The sequence below is a fragment of the Amphiura filiformis genome, chromosome 1 (genome assembly GCF_039555335.1).
Source record: "Amphiura filiformis chromosome 1, Afil_fr2py, whole genome shotgun sequence".
Taxonomy (NCBI): Eukaryota; Metazoa; Echinodermata; class Ophiuroidea; order Amphilepidida; family Amphiuridae; genus Amphiura; species Amphiura filiformis.
The window spans coordinates 42,285,092-42,304,007 of record NC_092628.1 but is presented as its reverse complement, the minus strand read 5'-3'; the positions used below and the strand labels follow the sequence as shown (position 1 = coordinate 42,304,007).

General features: G+C 35.7%; 2 protein-coding genes and 1 long non-coding RNA gene across 4 annotated transcripts; all 3 read left to right on the top strand.

Moving 5' to 3' along the window:
- Positions 1-1,635: 1,635 nt before the first annotated feature.
- On the top strand, positions 1,636-6,893 carry LOC140166274 (uncharacterized). Of its 2 annotated transcripts, none has more exons than XM_072189694.1 (4): positions 1,636-1,725; positions 2,196-2,421; positions 4,862-4,963; positions 6,585-6,893. In XM_072189694.1, the coding sequence occupies exons 1-4, from the start codon at positions 1,681-1,683 to the stop codon at positions 6,635-6,637; spliced, it is 426 nt and encodes a 141-aa protein (XP_072045795.1). In that variant the 5' UTR covers positions 1,636-1,680; the 3' UTR covers positions 6,638-6,893. The 2 variants fall into 2 exon arrangements, with proteins under 2 accessions (XP_072045795.1, XP_072045788.1); XM_072189687.1 differs by having other exon boundaries at positions 4,862-5,051.
- Positions 6,894-7,407: 514 nt separating this feature from the next.
- On the top strand, positions 7,408-11,503 carry LOC140147249 (uncharacterized). The gene is made up of 3 exons (XM_072169031.1): positions 7,408-7,540; positions 7,983-8,125; positions 8,782-11,503. Exons 2-3 carry the CDS (start codon positions 7,990-7,992, stop codon positions 9,294-9,296), a joined length of 651 nt encoding a protein of 216 aa, XP_072025132.1. The 5' UTR covers positions 7,408-7,540; positions 7,983-7,989; the 3' UTR covers positions 9,297-11,503.
- A 2,015-nt stretch (positions 11,504-13,518) lies between these two features.
- LOC140147245 (uncharacterized) lies at positions 13,519-18,124 on the top strand. The gene is made up of 3 exons (XR_011858350.1): positions 13,519-13,652; positions 14,733-14,875; positions 15,722-18,124. It is a non-coding gene; the product is annotated as an uncharacterized lncRNA (long non-coding RNA).
- Positions 18,125-18,916: the final 792 nt, after the last annotated feature.

Here is an 18,916-nt window from a genome sequence, read left to right as displayed (position 1 = left end):
TGATTTTCTCTCGCTCTGTTGGGAGTATTTTACTTTTACCCCTCTGTAGCTCTCTGTTGTCTGAGTGAAGGGCTAACTGAAAATAAGTTGTAAAGAAATGTCAGAATGTTATATTTTAATGATATTTGTAATCAGCGTGGCGAATACAGCCAAATGGGAACTAGAACTAACAAGCCTAGGCCTAGTATTTTTCAGTGATTCTCTAGAGACTGTGAATTTGTTTTTAAGTTAAAATTATAATGTCTGGTAAAGTTTTATAATGTACGCCACGTGTAGGAGCTAATGCCGGTCAATATTAGAGTCCCGATCGATGGAATAACAGCTGAAATCACGGTGGAAATTACGAGATAGGGATATCCACGTGTTTTAAACAAAAGTATACGTGTAAATAATAGATACTAACACGTCTGAATTCATTTGAACTTTGTTTAATCATGAGTTAAACACATTTAACAATAATGGAAGTTGTTTACAGCACATTGCACACGATTTCATATTCGCCTCTAATTATTATCGTTAACTAAAACTATAGACTGAAAGGTATTGTATTTAGTGCATGTACATGATGTAGGAAGATAAGTGTCGGTCAGTAATAAAGTATTTAAAACAACAACAACAGCAGCAGCAGCAACAACAACAACAACAACAACAACAACAACAACAACAACAACAACAGCAACAACAACAACAACAACAACAAGAAAAAGTGTAAATCGTTCCTATGAGAAAAGAATCCATTATTCCAATGTTTGATAAAGATATTGTATATATAAATTGGCAAAGTTTGCGAGACCTTTTTAAAGCTGCAAAGGCGTCTTCTTTCTTTTACGATCTTTACTCAAATATTGATATAGATATCTGAATATGGATAAATTGAACCAAACTCATGTTCAAACGTGCCTAAAAATGCTTTTAGGTTTTCTATAAATACACTCTATTTCAATATCGTAATGGCTTCCAAAAGATTATAGTCTCCATTATCAAATAATTTGTATATTCATTTGTGGCGCGCCAATTTTAAGACGCGCTGATGTCGTTTTCTGCGACAATTCTAACATTAAAGTTGATGCAGCTTAAATTTAAACCTCACATAATTTTGTATTTTTGAGCAAATTATAGAGCAATATTTTTTATTCAAATTGTGGGTGTACATTACACTTATACGTAACCGGATTTCGTATGATGTCATGTACTAATCCGGTTTCCAAAAATCCCCGCATGAAATTACAACAATATAGATGCTACAAAAAGGTAATGCAATGCTTAAACTATTCAAACACTTTTTCATCATAACAGAGTTTATGGATTTATACCAATGTATGTCTGTGGCGTCAATCCATGGGAGGCCGGGTGGGGGGGCATGTTTTGGTAAAAGTGAAGTTTGAACTGTCCCTTACATAGAATTGAATGAAACATCAATAACAAAATGACAATAATTTCAACAATGATGTGCGTTAACCACTTACTGCAACGCCGTTTTAATTTTTTTTCCGGTATCAAACCGAATTTATGATATTGATATATTGATAATGTGTAATAATTAATAAAATCACAGGTGAACCGCTTTACCAGTTGTAAGCGTTTTAATAATCATACTATAGTAGGCATATACTATATTTATTTATGGTCTCTAACGTCGCAACTCTGGGTAGATAATGAAATATCTTGAAATAATTGTTTATGAAATTAACATCTGTGTATCTCTATAGTCTATTGTCTCAACAAGTAAGTATTAGTTGATAAATAATTCAACTTCTTTGTCATATTCAAATACAACCAGAACGTTAACCGGGGTGTGTGCGTATTGGGTGATGTGGTGGTGGTGGTGGGGGTGGGGGGGTGTGGGGTGTGTGTGTGTGTGTGGGGGGGGGGTCTTACCGTGCGGAAATACATTGTTTACACCGTACTGTGATAACGCATTTGGATCCAAATGACCACTGACATTATAGTATATTGCTATTTCAAAAACTGATTTATCTATGTGGAAGGAATATAACTAACGCAGCATAATTGTTACCATTTGTAAATACAAATAAGAAGTTAAATAAGACCACTCAGAACAACTGAACCTATATATACTTAATCATATGGTATGATTTCGACAACACCATGTTACAGTTCTCAATCTATTTGCATCTGCCGTAAAGCGATTTAATTTATTAATATTTTTGTGCGCATGTTTTTCTTTGTCACAGTATTACTACGAATTACTATTACCAAACAGAATGCTATGTCGACTAGCCTCTTTCCCAATCTGGACAATTAATTGTTTCGTCATTGTCTCATTATTCAACTTAAGGAATAGCAACGCACTGACCAAGCTGCAACAGGAATACTACTACCTGCTTTATACAAACCCAAGGAGTATCTTCCCAGACTGCATATGGGATGATGGATTTCGGGCAAACATTCAAGCAACAGGTAAAAGAAGCTTTAACTTTGGTGTATAAGTATTTTGGCTGTTCCATTTCTGCTCTGCCCCTGTAGAATATATTAGAAGTAACAGAGGGAGTATGAATTTCAAATGGAATGACACATTAGGCAGCTCAGTTTTAATTTCATACACCCTCTGAGAAAGATTCAACCCGAATTTTCTACAGAAGGAGGGTAAGTTTCAAATAAAGTTGGTTTATGTGCTAATTTCATTTGAAATTCATACTCCACCTGTGGAAGAGCATGTTACCCAAAATCTTCTACCGAGGTAGTGTGTATTTTAAACGGAATATCCCACTATTTTTGCGGGTGTCCGGCGTAGTGTCCGATAACTGGCATAGGCGTCCGATAACTGGCATAGGCGTCCGATAACTGGCATAGGCGTCCGATAACTGGCATAGGCGTCCGATAACTGGCAAGATGCCTCAATGTGGTTTTCAATCCATATATCTATAATGGCTTGTCTCATCAATTCAAATGTTATGTTACATTTAGGGCTGCCTTTGGTCATTACGCGGATGTTCTAAAGTTGGGAAAATATTCTTCAGTTTTTTTAAATATTGAGCCAATTGCTTAAGGTTATTAATTATTTTAAACTGTTGTGAGTTGGTAGTTCACAGCATCTTACGAATGGTAGTGAGCTTTGGCAAAAACTGCATTGCTCAATTCATAGCGAGTGTATAGAAGAATTAAAATTTATAGGTGCTGCGGTTATTGAGTTACGTTGTAAAGAGGGCTGAAACAACAACACTTTTGTAAAACGTACATAACTCATTAACAACAATAAATTAAGCAAGTTTGCAAAGTATACAATTTGTAGAATGAACTTTTACAAAACATCAAGGTGCTATTTTTCAATAATATATTGATCTAGATAATGAAAATCGATTTTTAGGTTGCTTCGACCAACAATACCTCGTCTACTCTTAAGTGTCCGATAATTAGTAGTCCTCCTCATATTTCATGTATTTGCTAATTCTATCAAGCATCACCGTCGTATTTCATCGATTTACATGGTATAATCAACATACAATTTAAAATTGTAAAAATATTAACAAATGTATTTTTGTACCTAAGTATTACGACACGTGAATAACGGTTTTACGGGTTTTTTTTGTGTGGATTTCCTTGCAGACTATCATAATTATCACCGTGTGTACCCGTGTCCACCAAATCCGGAACACGTAAACACACTATAATTTAGTAATTCAAGCTTTAAATATAAATAAGCCTGCCATGAAAGTTGGTCAATTTTGAAATTGAGTTCGGAGTGATTTTAGATTTGGTAATAGCGCTTATTATGCTTATCAAAGGCCAAAAGAATTTCAATTGCCTTTTGACTATAAATATTGTGATGTGCCCTCTAATCTAATTTAGTTTAATCGTTTAGCTGTATTTTCCTTTCATGAGAGATTGGAACCCCCTTTCAAGTAATCATGCAATAGTTTGTATGTAATGACATTTCTGGGGAAATCCTTTTGATCAGAATAACAAATTTAGTCAATTATCTTGGAAATCCCCATATATGGCTCAATCCCTGTTGCTACATGGGTATAAATGTGGAAGGTGAATGTATGGGCCTTTGTAAAATGTTACTATATAAACAAAATAATGTAACATGTTTTCGGGGCAGATCTTTGATAAATGTGAAGTGAGCTGTGATCTATGACTTTAGTACAGCAATGTGTTCACGAACTTGAACACGTGGAATCAGCAAGCTTGGAATTACCGGGAAGATGCTAGAGTTTGTCCACTCTGAAGTACAAAGTGACAACGCGCGCGTATACAGCGCGTAAACAGTGCGCAGTTATGCGTCTCTGCTGCGTGTATGCGTGCCTTCAGAGTAGACTGATTGTATATATATTTAGCAACTGAACGAAGGAGATATGGGGAGTCATCCCGAAAAAGACGGATTTATTTTGGTCTTCGTCGTCATGTTGATTCAATAAGTCTGTCAAGTGGAATAAATAGTAAAAGTGACGTCATTTTGAGTGTCGTCTTAGTCAAAGGATGTATATTGCTATTGAATTGCAAAGTTGAAACTTTATTTCAGAGAATCGTCCAAAACATTTAGAACTTTATCAATCAACAACAAGGATAAGATTGCAAAATGTTTTTTGTATAAACATTTGTATAATACATTTGATCAACACTTGAATAATGGGTGTTAATCATCAAAACATTTTGTACCCTTTATACACCCTTTATATAGGCCTAACCAGACATTTACACATTTTGCATTTGCTGGGTATTTCCAACAGTACACTAAGTATGGTACAAAAACAGGTTTGGTGTCAAAATCTCGAAAGGCAAACTTTTACCATGTTCCCGGTCTTTTATGTGGGAAAAGACTACATCAGTACTTCAATCAAATAATGATTTCAGTCAATGTTAATCTCGTTTTACTTCTTTATTATCTCTTTTATAGTACCAGAACTGTCTAACAAGTATAGGGACAAGTACAGAGCAGCAACAGACTCATGTTCCATAAGCTGTCCCTCAAAGGTGGAATGGGTGTGTGCAAACGACGGTAATTCGTATATTAATCTCTGTAATCTGTGTAAAATAGCCTGTGAGCGAAATATAGACCGAGGCCCTCCTGTCATTTTGTATAAGAAGTAAGTATATACAGATCATCATCTTTTAAGTTGGTCAATATATGTATTAAGTAATTAGCAATTTCATCTTAGTTTAAACAGACATACGAAAAAAATAATTGAACGAAACAAAATACCCTGATGTAACTCTAAGCAGATGGATGTGTTTCCAGATGTTTTATACACTCCATTTAAGTTGACGACACACTCTAGTATCTTATTATTCTACACATAGACAGCACAAAACAGAAAACATGCCCTGGCCCTCCTTTCTTGATATCTTCATTACCTTGGTCTTCTTAACGTGGATTCAGGGGCGTAGAACGGAGAGGGGGTTGTAAATTCCCCCAATATTTTGGCAGGGGATGGTCCATACAATCATCCCATCAATGTCTCAATGTGACGCCTGTATGTGGGTTTGTGACAAAATTAACCTCATATTTGGCCATTTTAGCCCCAAATGTGGGCCACTGCGTGAATTTTCATATAATATTCTTGGGCTCAGTCCATTCCAGCCGTACATCAATCTTTGTAGACCTGCTTCGAAGTGCTACCATTGGTTGGTTATCTGCAAAACGCACATATTCCAGTAACGCCCTACCAACAAACACACCCGCTTCTATTCTTTCCATTATCCTATATTGCGTCTATCGTCACCATCATCTCTACACGTATTGAGAATAGCACCAGTGACAGTAGACGTCCTTGGCGCACTCCTCTTCCAAACACAAATTTTGCTAAAACTCCATTTGCCATTATCACCTCTGCCACTTATCAATCCTTTGTCTCTCCAGACAACCTCCATCCTCTTCAGAATGTACATCTTCACCTAGCTCGCTATGTCAAAAGCTTTCTCAAAATCTGCAAAGCAAACCCAAAGTTTTACTTCATTGTCATGTTGCAGTTTCTCTCGCTGAGCATCCTCATCACTCCAATGGCTTCCCTGGTGCCACGACCTTTCCTAAAAGCCAAACTGAGTTTTCCTAATAAAGTCTTTAGGTTTTATTTTAGGCTTTAGACATTATTTTAGGCTTCTTCGGGCTTCCACCGTCTGGGTAAGCATTCGCAGATTGATTGTTGATGCATACGGAATCAGGCTCAGTTCTGTGGTTTTTGGACTCTGTGGTATTTGGTTTCTTTTGCATCAGTTCAGTTCAGTTCAGTGCATGGGTGTCATTGTTGCTTTCATAAATTCAACTAGCCCATCTCTTTATATGTAAATTTTGACTTTGATACGCCAGTTACCACCGTATATGTAATGTAAGTTAATTGGACTCCACTAAAGTATTTTTACAAAGACCACACTGATACTGAGTTCCAATACGCTTTAGATATACTAATATGATGCTACAACATGAGGCGTTTCAGTGCATTATACAGGAAAGTAACCCCCCCCCCACTCGAAGAAAGATAAGAGGAAATCACCTTCACCGAAGCTCACCTTCAGTAAACCCTGGCACCTGTGAACGTCAAAATTACTTCTCCGATAATCTCCCACTCAGATCGTCTATTAATGTCACACATGCCAACACATTATTTGGGTTTTTTTTCCAGATGTGACGGCCGATGTCCATGTAAAGACACCGAGATGGAAGCTGAGATTTTAGCCGTGCAGAAAAAGATAAACGAGCTTGAAGCTTACCTAAAACAAATCGAAGATAGGAGGAAAGTCTTAAGTAGACAGAAAGATGAAATAGACGCAGTTATTGAAGTTTACTATAAAGAAAAAACTGATAATGATAATTTTGAACTCTAACCTATATGCAATAGACAACACTAGATAGTGATTGGATGGGCATCAGGTGACATCGCGACTCGCGATTGTACCGTATTTACGTATACAGTGTTGTATCACGTGGAGTGGAGTGGAATGGGGTGAGGGCGGGTGGGGTGTTATTGTACTCGTATTGTATATTGTTTGTTATGTGTGGTTGTTAGCTGTTATTCTAAAAGGGAGGGAAAGAGATATAAAGTATTGAAAAGAGATTGAAGGAGATAGGGAGAAATACTTTAAAAATTGACCAAAATAATAATAATAATAATAATAATAATAATAATAATAATAATAATAATAATAATAATAATAATAATAATAATAATAATATTATTAATAATAATAATAATAATAATAATAATAATAATAATAATAATAATAATAATAATAATAATAATAAAACAAACGCGAAAACCTGTTCCATGAGGGAACCAAGAAATAAGATGCTACTGTGTCATCCATCCCTTTCCTCACTGATATCCTCTCTCCATTCCCCCTATCTCTTTGTCCCATCTGTCAGTCGTAAAATATTATATATGAATAAAACAAATAACGGGTTAAACAATCGAAATTAATCGATAGAGTTCATGGTCTATTTATTCGTTTGAACGACCATTCATCAGCATTTGTACACGTGGGACGTACAGCAGATTTACTAGTTACTACGTGGATTTGTAGAGCTAAAACTGAAATATCTGGACTTGGTAGTCACAGAATACATGCACTAACACCAAAGGTAGCTATTCTTTATTTTGTATATCTTAGTTTAAGAATAAAATTAGGGAATAATGACGAGTACGTTTTCTAATGTATTGTATATTATTATTTAACATAAGCATGACAAGGACGGCGAAAGTTGTGCAGATGTTGCTTGTAATTAATATTATTCTCTAAATGTTGTTGTTTGGTAATATATTATAATCTCTCATCGAATTACAACAAATTTGGTTGGAAAACAGTTGCTTTTGCGTGCCACAGGAAAAGTATAAAATACCTTAAAACACCAGGTCCTCACTAAGAAACTAAGATTTAACTAAGACCTAGGTATTCATGGTGTTAGGAGTCTTTTGAAAAGATAGGTAACGAAGTGACATGTTATTGTCTGGTGAAATTTAGCATAATGTATGTATTTCAGTCCAGAGATGACTATTTATGTTATCATATGTTACTTTCCATAGGTGCAATATGGCGATCATCTGTGAGCGTTTTGTAGTGCTGCTATGCAGGGTTACGTTAATGTGTCTACTTCACACGTTGTCATCACTGTATGCTCACGCAGAGCGCTATTACCCTGGGTGCGTTAGTAAAACAGGTGGAAAAAGTAAGTACATGTAATAATATAATTCATTTGTAAACTGCTCTCAATTACATGACATGCTATGACCACCAAACTTGGTCAGAAGATCCACTGGCCGAAACTTAATATAAGTTGTGCCCAGCTTGGGGTCAAAGGTTACACAAGGGTCAGTAGCAACAATATAACCAAACCACACTTAGACTACCAAAATCACTTTGCCAGATTAGTTGCATTCATGATAATACATACATTAATCCAAGGTCATTTGGTGCAAATGATTCGAGATATAGGGGAATATGTATAATACCAATCTGAGTTCAATCGAGGTCGAAGGTCATACCGAGGTCAAGTGTTGACGCTTGCCCAAATGGGCTGAAACTTTGTAAAGATAATCCTCGATATGAGTGGAAAATAAAAAATGGAATTGAGGTCATTTGAGATCGAAGGTTAGTTATGGGTCAAATGTTAAAATCTCCCTATTTTGGCTTAAAACTTGATCATAATAGATCAGGACAAACACATAATTGAGAGTAATACATTATTTCTAATGATTGGGGTAAAATGGCATGCAGAGATCATCAAAATCAGAAGCCACCCCCTATTTTGTGGCTCTTGTCTTTGGAATTCAAAATATTCTTACTGTAGAGCTAAATACTATTTTGTTCACTTTGTTGTTACAGCTCTTGGTGGACATGGTGGACGTATTCCAGAGTGTATTTTTCAATGTCCCGGCTATATTAAGTATGTTTGTGGTACAGATGGAGTGCCTTACCATAATGCATGTTTCCTATGTAGAGCTGCTTGCACTAATCCTGATCTAGGCATAGCATGTGAAGGCAATTGCCCTTGTAATAAGCAAGCACTTCCGTCTTCAAAAGACCCCTCTGTAACAGGAACAAAAACAACATTTAAGAAGTACGAGGACGGGACAGAAGAAGTTGTAACTGAGGAACTTAAGGATTCTTCAAAGACAAAAACTGACAAAGATACACTGACAAAAACTGGCAAAGATAAAGTGGAGACAAAAACTGGTGCAGATAAAGCGAAAGAAGAAGCTAAGAAAGAGACCCAAAGGACCAAAGGACCAAAGGATAGAAAGAAAAAGACAAAAGGACCAAAGGATAAAAAGAAAAAGACAAAAGGACCAAAGGATAAAAAGAAGAAGACTACAAATGAAAGACATGCAGAGCTGTAGAATATAATGTTTTCTTCTCGTAGTTTAAAGATGTATCCGGCAATCACAACATGATGCCTTATATGATGGAAAATTAATTATCAAGCACGCATCACGTGGTTTTATTTGAAACAAACTCATATTGACCATAAAAACGAATTTACAGCCAAGGACGCGCAATGACGTCCAAGTAATACAATGAAGGCTGACAACTATTGAGCACAAGTAACTATGACGTCATTGCACTAGACAATTTTGGCGCGGGAATTTTGAATATCGCGTGTTGAGAGCCGGCTGTTTTTATTCATTTTTATGGTCAATATGAGTTGGTTTCAAATAAAACCACGCGATTCGTGCTTGATAATTGTTTTTCATATAATGATGTTGTGATTGCCGGAGTCATCCTTTAAGTAAATACAGGTTTAAATTCATGTAGTGGGTGACGAGTGCTAAATAGATAATTGAGTGGTTATGATTCCTTACGCCTCGATGATTACGTATGCGTCCGTCTAACTATAATCAAAGACCGAATTAAAAAGACAAGCTTGCGTCTGACGTCATGGCAAAGGCGAGGCATGATTGGTTACCGACCTGCACAGTACGGCATATTTGGTCTGGTTGACATGACGTCAGACGAAAACTAGTCTTTTTAAATTATATTCAAAATAACGTGAGAGTGATTGTGAATAGTTTGACGGGCGAAAGCAACAGATCAATGCCTCTCAGGATATTTTCTCTCCTAAATTACACAAAGTCATTTTTCGGCCTTTTTCAAATTGATATACTGTTGTGAGGGGCATGCGAATATCACGTTGAGCGTGTTTATAATGAGCCAGATTTTCCGGTATTAGGCGTACATATTATTTAGCGTATAAGTACATATTATACGGTATTGGTCGCCACTATAAACAGACCAATACCGGTTATTGTCGCGTATACGGAAATATTATACTGCAATATCCATCGATTTCGAAGAATATTCATTCTGCATAATATGTGCGGCAAGAACCGGTATTGATCTGTTTATAGTGGTGACCAATTCCGTATAATATGTACTTATACGGTAAATAACGGATAATCTGGCTCACTATAAACACGCTCTTTGACTCTCTGTTATTGCTTATAACAAGATTGTTGTATCCGATAGGATAAAAGTAACCTACAGTGTCTGTCTAATTGGGTGGGAAATAAGTTCTGGGAGAAATTGCTTCTACAGTTAGTCAATCAATAGTTATTGTATTAGCGCAAATAGCTTTTCGTTTGATCAGCTTGTAATCGGCGGAAAATGTTAGGCTTTTACCACTACGCCGAAAAATAGACCCACATTAAGAGTGATACAGTTGACCCATCTGGTCTTTATTATGTGTGTTAAATAAGTAGGCAAAGTATAGAACTTGAATTAATAATTTTTGATTTTTCTGACGAGTTGTCACAAGACAATTCTTGAAACAGAATATATTGATATTAATCCGCGATGTTATAAGGCCCGTCGATTAAGAGCTGATCAAACTGTAGTTTCCATTTTCTATTATTGTGTAGTTATCAATTACAGACGTTGATATGGACGTTGATATAAATGGACATTTGGCATTGGCTGATGAGATATACCACAACCCCGTGTTGGTTAATACCACTAAGCCTGGGCGATGCATGGAAATACGACGAACTATTTGTTTGTGTGGCATCTGAAAATCGAAATCACTGAAATTGACCAAGTTATACATTTTGGGTTTTGATGCTTCGAAATGGTATATTTTCTCCCATTTTTGTAGTTATATCAAATTTCATCCGCACGGCATCGGTTTTGAGTAAATATTCGCCCCACCTAACTGTAACTTTCAGCTTCGACATGTTCGAGGGCGCACTGCCATTTTAAGGTATCTACGATTCAGTGCGTTAAAACAAGAAAAGTCTCTTGTCAACCGAGTTTTTGATCATTGGGCATCAAAATCATCTAGTTTTACCTGCTATTGGTGGCGTTTAACTATGAGAGTTCTGAATGTGACAAAATTCCGCCCGAAATTAGCCATTTTCATATTACATAATTGAAAACCTTGTAATAGATAATAGTGGTATTTAAACTGTAAATCCAATCAAACCAGCGTAAATAAGTATTAACATTTTGATACGTGACATTGGGTCAAATGGTTTCATGAACTGATTTAAGAAAATATTTCTGCTGTGTTTCTTTTACAATAAAAGTGGTGCATTTAAAATGTTCTTACTCTATGATCCAGTGGAATAGCATTAATGTGTTATGTGTTAATTCCTTTAAATGTGTGAGTCTGTATAAGAATTCAAATTTAGAATTGTTTGCAAAAGTGCTCTAAATACAAAATATCACTAAATTGATCATTGGTGATTGACACCACACCCGTCAAGAAATAAATAACTGCAAACAAGTAGGTTCACGACATTCCAGAGTATGATTCCGTACAATGTATTGTTACTACATCCCTGAGTGCAGGCCCTGGATATGCCTGAGTACTACTTTTCTATGCTTCTGTTCTAAATGGGTCTGTCAATGGTAAAACTGTTTTGCCAACCCAAATCACTTCTGTAAATCAGAGCCTCATAGGTCCAATTTCTCGAAGCTTGGCTAGTGGTCAGGTTACCTAAGCCAGCAGGATAGCCCTACCAATATGGATCTATTTTATTGATTCATCTTTTTAGGTGATGTACGATATGAAATTATAAGCACTGGTATAGGTTTGGGCTTAAGGTTGATGGCTTATGAAGCCATGCTTCGAGAAACCGGTCCATAGGGTTCTCATTTTAAACCGAGCTAGTTCGCTAAGGAATCCCCATGGATCCAGTTGACTATGTTTTGCTTTTTTTCCTGCTTTCCTGGATTGCTGATAAAACAAATTACTCCTTATTATGGAGATGTTAACCTAGGTCAACATAAATTAACGCTGATTATTTCTAATTGTGTGGCATGTGTGTTGTGTGATGATTCCTTGATTCCAGTTTTGTCACATAACGTAATATCATCGAAAATCCAAGAAATCCAAAATTGATCATTCAAGTTAAAAATAGATTATCAACTTGAATCTGAAACCACACAAATGATTATGGGCTACCATGTCAAAATTCAAAGAAAAGCTCTGTATCTTGATGATGTTAATAATTCCTTATAGCCAAATAAACTTCACTGTTCCGATACCGTGAAACTGCCACCAAACAGATTAAGATATACTGGCTCTGGGAAGAGTCTTTTACAGGTTACTCCTTTCCTACTGAATTTTTAAATGGTGGCTCTGAAAAGAGCCGTTCAAGCGAAATGGCCCTTGACAATTGAAAGGTTGGTGACTTGAATTGTTATTGGGCAAGGATAGCCCACTATGATACTTTATAGAAAAGGGACAGTCAACATGTACGACTGCTAATAGTTTTGTGCTAAAGAGGTCAGAACTAATCCGGACGATACTGTCCAACGGCGAACCGTTGAATATTTCAATCCGTAGTGTGGAGATCTTATGCTGGTTTCATACTACCCTGCCGCTTGCCGCTGAGCGGCGTGGCGCACGCGTATTGCAGACAAATGGACACAATCAAGGCTTGTCATTGGTTGAAACACCCTGCCGCTTGCCGCAGCGGCAAGCGGCAGGAAAGTATGATGGAGGCTTTAGTCTTACGCCCCGTTCATAGAGGGGTTCTCCTTGATTAGGAGGAATCTAAAAGAGGAGAAAAGAACGATGGAATCACGCATGGGTTAGGGATTATCTGGGTTAGTGATAAATGAATAAATTTTTCCTGAAATAAACTCCGTCGTATACCAATTTGTACCATTTCGGTCCCGGATCTTTTGTCATCGTATTCCCACGAAACCCGAGGCACGCGACAGTAGCATGTAGCATGAATTCCGCCTATGGAGTAATTTGAAAAGAGTCGTTCACGGCATGTAGCACTGAACAATCAATTACACCAAAATGCAAGCAATAAATTCAAACTTGCAATTTTTGCACGCATTATTTGAGAAAAACAACCGTAATGCTTTTTGGCTAAAATAGTTCATTATGTGACGAATAATCTTAATAGAAAATATCGTACCCATTTCCTCTTTCTCTTACCTCTTCTCTCTCACTCTCACCCCCTCTCTCTCCCCATCCTTCAGTCGCCTTTTTTCTCTCAACTATTATCGTTCATAAAAAATAATTATGTGTGAATAAAACTAAAAATGCGATAAACAATCGAAATCAATCAATAGAGTTCAGGGTCTATTTATTCGTTTGCATAACAATAATTCATCAACATTCATTTTGTATACGTGGGACGTACGGCAGATTTACAAACTAACTACGTGGACTTACAGAACTAAAACTGAAATATCTGGACTTGGTAGTCAAAGAATACATCAAAGTATTAACACCAAAGGTAGGTATTTATGTCATTATCTAAAATGGTATTTTTGGTAATATATAATATATTTTTTAATTACTGTAATTTTTCGGAAAACAGTTGCATTATGTTTCTCGTTTGTTTGGCCGTCCTGTTTTCGTTTCTATTGGTGGTAACATTTTTATGGAGTGACTTCCTCCGGCCTTACTGGCCTTCTGGCCGTCTCCTCCATGATTCATTTGTTTGATATTGTGTTTTCTTTGCTTTTAAATTTATACTTGATAAATTGTGACGTGTCATGTCAAAAGGAGACACTTTTGGGCAGGATCGTAAATGGAGAAGTGATGTTCTTAATGTTTAAAATATTGTCCGATAGTTTCAGACCGAAATATAATTGACATCTTGTATCTTTTGAGACATTTTTCTAGGTAATTCCTACTCTCAACATTGTCAATAATATTTTTTAAGGCCGATATCTCAATTTCCAATTTTATAATACCATAACTTACGAACTCAATATCTTCGCTTAGGAATATCCGATTTCATTGGGGAAAACGGCATTGTGGAGCAAAATATCTTTATATTTGAGATATGTAAAAACCTCAACATTGATAACCTGTGCAAAAGTGTCTCCTTTTGACATGAGACGTCACAATTTGTGATTTGTGCGAATTATGAAAATAAAATGATCTTGTATCTATTAATATTGTATACGTTTAACAAGAACGCGTTGCATTGTGTTTCTCGTTTGTTTGCCTTGGTTTTGTTTCTTTTGTTAAATGGGGTGACTTCCTCTGGCCTTACTGGCCTTCTGATCATCTCTTCCATGATTCGTTTATTTGATATTGCTTTTTCTTTATTTGTTTTTAAATCTATACATGTGTGATTTGTGTGAATTATGGAAGTAAAATTATCTTGTATCTAGTAATCTTGTGGACGCACAACAGTAAACGTATACAAACAAACCTTAAAACAACAGGTCGTCGGTAAGAAACGAAGACTGATGTTAGTGATCTTTTGAAAAGATCGGTAACGAAATCAGACATTATTTTCTGGAGAAATGTATGTTACAGTCAAGATATGACTATTTCTGTTGTCTTATGTCACTTTCCATAGGTGCAATATGGCGATCATCCGTGAGCGTTTGGTAGTGTTGCTATGCAGGGTTACGCTAATGTGTCTACTTCTCACGTTTTCATCAGTATATGCTCAAGCAGAAAACTTTTACCCTACATGCGTTCGTAAAACGGGTGGAACATGTAAGTACATGTATTAATTTATAAACATTTACCGATAACAAGTTTATATTAAAAAAAAATTAATTTTAAAAGCAACACATAACAGGGTTGTCAAGCGTGACTAACCATCAAAATATCGCACAATGAAAGTTGAACAAAAGCACATCTTGGTTTTAATATATTTTCTTCGTTACTTTTCATTTTTTCATGGTTGAATTTATTACACAAAAGAAACATTGACAAATTAATATTCACATGGTTACTACATGTAGTAGAGGATACATAGATTATGCCATGAAAAGAACATTTATGTTAACATTAAATTTTACATTAACATTAACATTGATTTTCAAACATCTACATGTAACCTTTTGTGTACACAATGATACCTTCATATCTGCTACAATTTTGAAAAATATTGATAATACAGGGTGTTTCTTAAAGAATAGTACCGGAGATAATTTGGGTTCCTTTGCGTAATTTGCAAGGATAAATATCGAAATTAAAACTCGAAAACACATACACGACTAACGCCACGGGGTGTTATACACAGTTAATAATCGAGGGACAATTTTTTTCATGAAGAAAGTCAATAATTATATTTTAAAAAAACTATCGTTAAAACTTATTTAACCCAATGAGTTTCTAAGTTTCAATTATCCTTGCATGTAAGCAAAAGAGCCCGAACTAACTCCGTTGCCCAATCGTAACATTCAGAAATTTTTTGTACAACAGACCGGGAGCTGAACTTTATTTTATAGATTTTTTCTGTATACAATTCGCATATACCGTTTGGAATTAAAAATGTTCTTACAGTAGAGCTAATACACTATAATTCTGTTCACTTTGTTTTGATTTTTTTTGCAGCTCTGGGAGAACGTTTTCCGAAGTGTATTTTTCAATGTCCCGGCGGTGTTGAACCTGTTTGTGGTACAGATGGAGCACCCTACCATAATGCATGTTTCCTGTGTAGAGCTTCTTGTTTTAATCCTAAACTAAGCAAAGCATGTGACGGTCACTGCCCTTGTAAGAAGTCTTCAAAAGAACTCCCTGAGAAATCAGCAAAGGCATATAAGGCATTTAAGGACTTTAAGAACAGGACAAAGGCAACAAATAAAAGACACGGCGAGCTGTAGAATATATCGTTTACTTTTCGTAATGTAAATACATCATACTTTAAAATCAGCTAATGAGTGACTAGGGCTACATAGATAATCAGAGGGTGCGATTTCGTACGTCTCGGTGCTTACGCCAACGCTCGTCTAATTATTCAAAATAACGTGTCAGAGAGTGATTTTGAATACATGTAGTTCAACGGGCGAAAGCAACATGTAACAAATCGCTGCCTCACTATTATCAAACCAATGCATGCTATTTTCCTCCACTAAATTACATAAATCTATTTTTCCTACTTTTCCATAGCGATATAGTAAGTAGGCATGATAAGGATAATGAACGGATAATGAACGGTTATCTTGACGAATGCATTTGCACGAGTACATTATACGTTATATACTTCGGAAATATCAGTTATATTAAAACATTCATTCATTATTTTAGATCGAACATTTAGGAAAAATACTTAAAACAAATTAAAACACTCTCAGACAACTAGTCTATTTTGAATGCAAGGTTGCGTGTAACTTGTCAGGATAATTAATCACTGTATACGTTAACTACAGTATATCAATGGTATCTATTGCCATCTTCACCACCGTAATAGTTAACACGTCATACGTCATACCTTAGTAACTGGTTCACACTTGGTTTGCATACCTGTTAGGAAGCAATTGACTTTATATTGTGATCATTATGATCGTGGTTCCAGACACAGAGAGCGTGAACTAATTCGCTGTCGTAGTGCATGTTAGAATATGACCTTTTTCTAGGTCAACTGGCTCACGCTTTCTTTGTTACCACTAATCAAAATCAGAGGATGATTTAAGCACTTCCCAGCACGTCTTGCGGTTAGCACAGCTGTGTGAGTGAACATGACACCATTGCCCGCCCACTGCATACACACGTGCATGGTTAATTTGAATTTGGACAGATATATTTACAATAAAAACACCTTCAATTGGTCGATTTCACATTTTATGTTATCTACAGAAGGTGTGAATTATCCTTCATGCATACATCACTTTAGATCTGAAATCGACCAAGTAATAATGACACACGGGCAATTCTAAAACAACATCTTTTGCACAGAGTTCAATGGGATTTGAAAAGTAAAGTGGCAGTTGAAACTCTAGTGATAACACTTTTACAGTGCATGATGGGGCTTCCTTAAATCATCCTCTGGATCAAAATGATCACACCACAAAGTATATTGCATATCAAAATTCGGGACAGGTGTATGAGCCCAGGCTTGAACCAGTAACCAATGGTTACTAACGTACACTATGGCAACGAATTGACCTGGCAACAATCGATGTTGACGTCGCACTACGACGTCAAATACCGTAAGACCTCGTTTACAAGCATATATAGTGTTTTTGATGAAAGCTAAATTAATACGAAACAAGCGTAAAGATGCCAATACAATAGATTGGTCTTACAATAATACTTGTTTGTATATTCTTGGATCTGTTATTTATTTGCTCAACTCCACAATGGCGCCTGGATTAATTTAGCTTTCATCAGAAGCACTCTCTATAGATGAGGTGACCTATGATGTCACATGTTTACATTCAGACCGCCCTCTGTTGTTTCAAAGCAGGCAAAATAACACAGAAGTGTCTATGATAGACTACATAAATCTCCTTAAAACTCAACTTTTAAAAACCTTTGAAGTTTTGTGTGATATTATGTTTATAGCTTGATGCATTTATAAACAAGATTGATACCATTTTTTGTATTATTTGCTTTGAAACCAAAGTTAATGAATAAAAATCAACTTCTTCCATGTAAACTATAGTGTTTTTTGCCTAACAATTTTGATCACAGACCAACAGAGGGCGTATCAAATGTAAACACATGTCACCTCATCTATACTTGTAGACGGGGTTTCATGGTATGAAGAGAAGATGAGAAAATACAATATAATAAGCTATAATAATATCAATGGGACTTTGTAGTTATGTAATTTGAACTTTACTATCTACTTTTTTTTAAACACACGAAAGTGGAATTATTCTATTTGTGAAGTTTTATAAAGCATGATTATGATATTATATTCTAGTGTGTGTTTATGTATATTGTTAGACATAGACTTACATACATGTTATTTGTAAAAAATAAAATGGTGTCATCTTGTATATGGTCACCCTTTTTTGTTAGCGAATTTGTTGAACTTTTTAATGAACAGAAGCTCGAAATTCTCCTTAGATGTTTGATTTATTTGGGTCCATTAAATGTCCGAAACCCGATCGATAGCATCACCCCCCAATTTTTCTCGTTGTTGAAGAGTTTTTGGTATCATTTAATAGATTTCCTATAATTTGACGATCCAATTCGATGTATTTCCAGAGAAATCATGAAAAACCACCTTCGACATTCTGGATAAGAAAGAATGAATCCGTGAATAAGAGCCGTTTTACTCCCATTTCGCGCGAACTGAAATAGGTCCAAAATAATGAAGGCGCTATAATAATATACTCTTAAAAGAAAAAATAAAGAAATACACAAGGGGCGAAATAAATAAAAAGCAAGAACTTATCTTGTCAAGCATGATACGAGGAACATGGAAAAAATAAAAGAGAGCATACTCCACTAATAAATAAATAAATAAATAAATAAATAAATAAATAAATAAATAAATAAATAAATAAATAAATAAATAAATAAATAAATAAATTAATTAATTAATTAATTAATTAATTAGAAAAAACAACAACAACATTTTTTTCATTGAAACAAATCATAAAATTAAAGAAAAATTAAATGGAAATAGGGCCTATATCAGGGTCTAGTTAAAATAAAAAGAATGAGATATTTTGTCACAAGAATGATGGGCGTAGTTAAGTAGTGGTATGGCGAAGCACTCGACGGGAGTGTTGTTTCTGGATGCCGGACCACAATGCAGTTCACGTGTATCAACGTATTGGCTTGCTAATTGAGCTA